The 7,200-nt window shown below is 55.5% G+C and overlaps 1 protein-coding gene across 7 annotated transcripts in view; it reads right to left on the bottom strand.

Moving 5' to 3' along the window:
• The window catches only part of Wt1 (WT1 transcription factor), a 43,048-nt gene extending 38,307 nt beyond the window's left edge, over window positions 1-4,741 (bottom strand). For 2 of the 7 annotated variants that reach the window (XM_020152844.2, XM_020152842.2), the window contains exon 1: window positions 3,981-4,740. In XM_020152844.2, coding sequence (XP_020008433.1) covers window positions 3,981-4,425 — 445 coding nt within the window. In that variant the 5' untranslated portion in view covers window positions 4,426-4,740. Of the gene's footprint in view, window positions 1-294; window positions 845-3,980 lie in introns of those variants that run through there. The other 5 variants (XM_020152843.2, XM_074043702.1, XM_020152846.2 and 2 more) reach the window with 5 other exon arrangements.
• Between the last annotated feature and the right edge of the window lie 2,459 nt (window positions 4,742-7,200).

Here is a 7,200-nt window from a genome sequence, read left to right on the forward strand (position 1 = left end):
TTTTAAGCTGCGTGACCCCAGAGGGCCTCCATTTCTCGCCTGCTAAGTGGGTAAAGATAACCCCCCCCCCGCACAGTTAGCTCCCAGGCGTGGGTGAGCACTCTTGAGTATCCAGAAACTTCCTTTTGGGAGTAGAGGTCTGACTTTCCTTAGGGCCTAGAAATCAGTTTACAAACGAAATTTGGCTTCTGGAGTCCAATTTTGCCCAGAGACGAAAGGCCGAATTTCTGAAAGAACATCTTTTTAAATAAAGAGGGAATATCAAAGCGACAAAGAAAATTTCTCTAAACGAACCCTTTTCCATTCCTGAGCAGGTAAGCAGGCAATGACCCCAGGTCCCCCGTGCAGTCTTGGGAGACCCGCTCCTCAACGATTGGTGTGGTGTGGCCTGCGGGTCCTGGGTGGGCTGCAGCTCCGCGCCGGCCGCGTCGGTTCCACACCCCAGAGCTCCTGTTCAAGGATGCCGGTGTCCGGGGAGGCTCCCCAAGCCCCCCTCCCAGACAAAATGATCAGACCTTGGCTGGCAGCGGCTGGCCTCGAACCCCTCCCTTAGGTCTCCCGGGAGGGGCAGTGATGAAAGCGCCCGCCGAGCAGAGGGAGGGCTCTTTTAATTAGACGCTTATCGGACGCGGGATTGATTAGTACTCGCTGTCCCCCGGCCCCGCGCGGAGAGCGGAGGCGGGAGCCGGGGGAGGGACAGCTGCCGGCGGGAAGGAGCAGTGTGTTCAAAGGCTCCTTGTACAGTCCTTGCTGGGAGAGGCCCTGGCGGCCAAGGTAGCGCCTTTCCCACGGTTAGCCCTGGCCCGGGAGGGGAGCGCAACCTTGACCGCGAGGAGAGGCAAGACGCGCTCTGAGCCTCCCTTCCCCCAACCCCGCCTTCCCCCTCCCCCCCCCCCACCGTGGCTGCGAAGGAGCCCTAGAACAGCCTGGCCTGGCTGGGCCCCTGGGAAGCTGAGTAGAAGGCAAGCAGGCCCAGCCAAAGGTGCTCGAAAGGCTAAAAAAGATGGCTGTATCTGCGTTGGAATTCGGGAATAATTTCTCCCCCAACGAAATACCCTCTTTTATGTGACCTCAGAGGGGCTCTTTTGGCCTTGGGGCAGAGCTGGTCTCTCCACGTGACCCTAGGGTAGCCTGGTGATCCCAAGACCTACCCTGTGCTAAGGTCCTGCGCACCAGCGGGGATAAGGATTAGGCGCTGACTAGTAAACAACTCCTACCCCCACCCCACCACGCACAAAGTCAACGAGTTTAGTGCCTGGCCAACCAACCAGAGAAAATTCATCTCAACAGTGGAGTCAAGATCCGAGGAAAAGCACAGGAGAATGGTGTGAGTTCAAGCCCCAGCTCTGTCAAAACCTGAGACTTCTGACAAGCACCTACTCTCAGCCCCTTAACTTCTATTTCCTTGTTCAGAAATAAGGACGCTCCTTCAGTGTCCTGCTGTGAGCTTCTTGCAAAGGTTCTTGCAACCGTTAATTGTCTTAATAAGCAATCATCTCCAGTGCCTGAAACAAACTAGGGTTTGATGTGTATTAATGTTTAGAAGATTGAGATGCCAGCTATACTTAAATAGGAAAATATGGATGTACTTATAAGAAACTCTGGAAGAGGTGAGTGGGTGCCAGCAAGTGCCCTGGCTTGTGGCCATGGTTAGGTTACCCTGCTGGAGGACAGGGAACCAGAGACAGCCTGGATTCCTCTCCCCTGGAGTTTGGGCTTGGTTAGCTGATGGATGTTCTCACACTTTCGCAAAGAGCTGACACCCTTGTTTCTTCAAGTTTAAGCTTCAGGCCAAGCCTGCATTCCTGGGGGGAGCCACAGGAACCCTGAAAATCAAAAGAATAAATGTGGAATCTCAGGCCTCAAGGGCCTGCCCTTGTTGCTTATTCCTGTAGGAGGGTAGAGGGGCTTCTCAACATCTCACTCCAGCAACCAGATGCCAAGATGAGCCTAAAGGGCTGGGTGTGGGCACCTCCTTGTTTCTTTCTTAAGAGAAAACCTAAGCTCCATAGGACCAAACTTCCAGGCTTTGACCCTAGTCAAGTGGAATGGGTGGTGGAAAGACTTGTTCACCTGCTAGTCCTGGTCCTCAGTTGCCAAGTCCTTTTTCTCTATGGCAGTCTGGCCTGTGTACTGGAGAGGAATCCAGATTTTTCCCCATAAGCGTTAAGTCCACAGTCCCACTCCCCAATGATGGGTGACTGGGATCAGGGCAGTGAAGAACATTGATTACAGCATCCCAAACCAAAGCACCAAGAGACCAGGTTTCAACAAGAGCCCAGAAGAACCTAAGTGGGCTCAAATAAAAGACCGCCTCAGTAGTATTTTGTACCTCAGGTGTTAGATCAGAGCCTTCTCCAGCCTCTCCAAACAGCACACATTCACACAGGCTCATCCACATCACACACCTGCCTGACCTTGCCATGGTTTTGACCCAGTGATGTTTAGGTGACTGCAGCATTCTGTATTTAAGAGCTCCATGTGTGGGGCAATCAGGCTTCCGCCCCTTTGCATATAACTTCTGTCCAACCCAAAAACCCAAGTTACCCATCTCAGCTCTCCTCTAAAGATTAGCAAACAGACCTGGAAGGGAGATTCGCCACAGGTGACACCTGCCTGATAAAAAGAGGTGGCAGGATCTGAGAACACGGGCTTTTGCGATGACACCAAGCTGTTTCAACAACGCTTGGGTACAAAACGCTAGTTTCATTTATGAAAGATCTAGAGTGAAGGACTGGGTCTGCTCAAGGTTCCTCTACAGGACACGGATCCCAGTTTGCCTGTGAAAAGGGCGGTTTCGGTTTCGCCAGGGCTTTGGATGGGCCAGGTGCTCCCGATTGGGCTAAGGTAGGAATGGCCTCAAGACACGCGCTCAGGAGGCTCGGAAGAAGGATGCAAGAACAGAGCCTTTCTCTCTCTTCCAGCAAACAGTACACGCTTTGCTTCTCCCATCCCACGCATTGCAGAAACATCCCACTCCTTAGGCCAGCACGAGGTTTTCCTCCAGGGGAAGCATCCGCCATTGTGTTACTAAAGCATTTTCTAAAATAGTGAATCAAACCAAATTAGTTCCAATTCTCAACATTAAAAAAAAATCAAATGAGAATAAGTGAGTAAGCCAAATTGCAGTGGCTTAGCACGGGGAGGTCCGCGCTGGGTCTGGCGAAAGAGACTTGTTGGAAGCACCAGCGCGGGATGAGAAAGCCACATATTTGTGTGCCTAGGTCCCTGACGTGGACGTGACGAGGAAACTCTGAAAGGCAGGCGGACGTTTGGGCCTCATTCCACTGCCTATGGTAGGATTTGGTCCCACCAAGATTAGAATCCGACAAGCCGGGTTCTCTTCCATCCCCGTAGCCTGCGTGGCCGGCGCCTGGCCAAGTCCTGGATACAGTCTCACTATTCTACCATTCCCAAAAGCCATCTAGTTAGTGCCCATCCACTCATGCTAGGGCTCCCTGATACTTATTGTGCACCTAACGAGAACCCACCCACACGGTAGGAAGGGCTGGGATGCTCCTGTACATTTTGGCGCCACGGAGGCGCACAGTGAATCCATCCTATGCTAGACCCAGTCGGAATTCGCAGCCTAGATGTTTAACAAACTCAATGCCTGGTGGCAATTTGGTGGTGCCCCGAGCTATAAGACCTCTCTCTTCCGGAGACAAAGCCAAAAACTGCACCAGTCCCCTCTTTCCATTCTTTGGTGACTCTCAGTGCCGCAAACTCCCGCGCTTCTAGGGACCCCAGATGGCCTCCCGGCTCATGCGAACTGTCAGGCAAGGCAGGGGAGGATGTCGGGAGCCCGTGCCGGCATGCACTCTTTCCCTTGCCGCGGCTTCCGCTACTCTCATGGCCCTTGGGGAGGCAACTGAGTAAGAGCTAGAGTCAGGAAGGGGTAGGAGACAAGGGAGGCCGCGCGCTGCAAGAGCCCTGGGGCCACTGCCCCGCGTGTAGAGGGCGCTCCCTAACCCACTTACCCTGGTTGCGAATAGCGGGCTGGCTCTCCAGGCAGCTGGGCAGGTAGGGCGCGTTGGGGAACATCCTGGCCTGGCCGGAGGACGCCTGGCTAGGCGGGGGAGGACCGAAAGGTCCATAGCGACAGGCTCCGGCTGTACCAGTGAACTGGCCAGAAAAGTGGACCGTGAAGGCGCTCAGGCATTGCTCCTCGTGCGGCTCCGTACCGCCCCAGCTCGGCTCCTGTTTGATGAAGGAGTGAGGCGGAGGCGGTGGCGGGGGTGGCGGCGGAGCGGTCGGCGGAGCAGGGCCGCCCAAGGAACCGTAAGCCGATGCGCCCGGGGGCGCGAAGTCCAGTACCGGCGCCCACTGCGCTGCACCGCTCACTGGCAGCGCGCAACCGCCGCCGCCACCCAGTGAGGGGACCGCGGGCAGCAGCGCGTTCAGGTCCCGCACGTCGGAGCCCATTAGCTGCGGCTCGGACCCAGACACCCCACGGGTCCTCCGGCTCTGAGGACGATCGGCGCTGGACTCGGCCGAGCCTAACTTGCCCCAGATGGCGCCCGGGCCTCCGCCCCCTGGCTGTTCGGGCTGCTGAAGGCACCGGGGCTCTGAACCGAGCGTGTGCTGAGACGCCGGCTCCGGGGCACACGTGGAAGCCGGCTCCTGTGGCAGGAGGAAGTCCAGGATCGCGGCGAGGAGGCGGCGGGGTCCGGCTTCTAGGCTGCCGTCCCAGCTCTGGGTGGGTGGGTGAGTGAGTGGGAGGGAGGGCGGGAAAGGGGGAGCGGACAGCGGTTGGGATGCGGAGAGCCCCCGAGTGTGGGCGCTGCCTTGAACTCCTTACCCCAGCTGCCTGGCTGCCCCCAGCTTCCCAAAGCTCAAATAAGAGGGGCTGGCGGCCGGGAAGGAGGAGGAGCCTGAATGCTCGGCCGCTCCATTCACGTAGCAGCCCTAGCCAGGCCAGGCAGCGCGCTGCTCCTGGGGCGCCCTCACAGCGGGGGTGGTGGGGGCGGGCCTGAGGGAATGTCCCTCTCAGACACCCTCCTCTTCTGCTCGCCACGCGCTCTCTGCACGCCTGTAAAGGCGCAACCCTCCCCCTACCTCCCCTCTGGACCTTCGGAATACGGGCGCCTCGAAGCACTGGCAAGTTCCTCCAGGTAACCAGTGTCCACTTTCCGTCCCGGTGCGATGGGAGTACAGATGGGTAAATCTTCCAGGGCGGGTTGGAGGGAGGAGGGGCAGGTGGGCTCCAGTAGGGCGGGAACTTCAGGAGAGCACTGAAAACTCTCCGGGGTTCAGAGGCTGGTACCCCTGCTTAGCTCCCGTGAGTCCAGCTCTTCGAAAGCCTTAATCTCGGGTCACTGACGAGGAACACCATAGCTTCGGAAAGTCGGAATTCAAGGCGAAAATGCCCCGGGTGGGAGACCAGGAAGGGTGGCATCAGTTATGACAGGCGGGACGTTTTGATGGTCTGGTAGTTGGTTATTTGGTAAGGTTTGATCCCAGCGAAGGGTGGTTGCCATCTACCTAAAATTGGTGCAGGCGGCACTTAATTTACCTTTTTAGGGACGAATATCTAATTCGTCTACGGTTAAGCCGGGGAAACAGCAGGTAGTTTAAGAGGGGAGAAATTTCTTAGGGAGATGCCCAGAGTTCCTGACTTTGTTCCGACTGGAGCATTCTGGCGTCCAGTTAGGTGGAAGAGAAATAGGGAGGGTTTGGACAGGAAGCCAGTGGGGAGAATGTGGCTCCTAGAGCCGCTCCGCCAAGCACTGCTTCTGTTCGGGAGCCGGGTACCATTCTGGATGCGCAGTGATGGACTGGGAGGTGCAACTCAGGCCAACGGAGAAGTGGGGCAGAGAGAGCCTCCTTTGGCCCACAGCCAGAAGCGTGTTCGCACGGTTGGGAGCTCGGAGCGCGTGGCTTCCTTAAAACGAACTCTTCCCTCTGGGAGCCCAGCGCCTTAGAACAGGTGTTTGAAGGTTGGTTTTGTTTGGGGGTTCTTCTAAAGTAGTAGGATCTATCCGGAAACAGCCCATAGGCAAGGAGAGGCGCCAGGAGCTCAGAGTGAAGTGCGTTTTAAGGGCACGTGGAAGCACCCAGGACTGCCAAGAGGCCGTGGCGATGGCGCAGCCTGGGACTGCCAGGCGCGCGGGACAGAAAGCGGCCGAAGTCAGGCTTCCCGAAACAGGCTGGTAGGGGGCTTACAGCTTTCCAGCCAAGCCTACGCGAAGCAACAATCAGGAGAGTTGCAGTTTTATAAAGAAACCGAGCGTCTCAATGACCTTGATTTATTCTCCATTTGTTTATACTTTGCTTTTAACTAGCATGGTATAGACACAGTCGCCCTAAGTTCGAGTTGCGGACCCGAAGCCTGTGCGGGCTCACCATGTACAGTGCTGTGCAACCAATTCCCTCCTCCTCTTGGGGTTGCGTACTCTTTTGAGCAGAAGATCCTGAAGTCAAAGGTTGGGGGACGTGAGCCATCCTCTTGCTATCCCTTCACCTTGGTGGTGGTGGACACTTCTCACGCTACATTTGGTGCCGGACTTTCTTTGCTTCTCCACTCAGAATCTTTTTCTTTCTTTCTCTTTCTTTCTTTCTTTCCTTTCTTTGTTTTCTTTCCTTCCTTCCTTCCTTTCTCTCTTTCTCTTTCTCTCCTTCTTTCTTTTGTCTTTCTTAGAAATGAAAGGCCCTGGAGGCCGCACCCCCTTCACTCTGCCTACTCCTCTCCGTCATCCCCCATTCCTTAATCTGTAGTGGGGTTCCAAGGCTGGGCAGATGCACACAGATTTTGGGTGGTTTTGGTGGGGACAAAACTCAAGCCAAGTTGCCCCTGGAATGTCCCAGACCCCTATCTCTTCAACACTCCTTCCTACCTCTTTATTTCTACTTGGAAGTCGTTTTCTAAACTCGGGCTCAGGCACTATGAGGGAAAGAGGAACGCTTTATGACAAGACAGAGTTTTTACTCTACAAGATATTTTTTGCCGGGGGGAGGGGGGGCGGTGCGGGGGGGGGGAGGTGGCGAGGGGAGGTTTAATCTGGAGAGAGGCTGGTTTGAATGCAAACTCTTGGGTTCTTGAATCCCAAGTAGGGCAAAGACAAATCTCTCCCTCGGTTTTAAAAAGTCAAGTTTTGTCTGGAGGTGGAGTTAGGTGGCATACAAAGGTGGGTGGGAGGAAAGGGGCCTCCAGCAATTTAGGACCCTTCTCTCTTCTGTCACTTGTTTTCTCAGAATCCT

The sequence above is a fragment of the Castor canadensis genome, chromosome 1, assembly GCF_047511655.1.
Source record: "Castor canadensis chromosome 1, mCasCan1.hap1v2, whole genome shotgun sequence".
Taxonomy (NCBI): domain Eukaryota; kingdom Metazoa; phylum Chordata; class Mammalia; order Rodentia; family Castoridae; genus Castor; species Castor canadensis.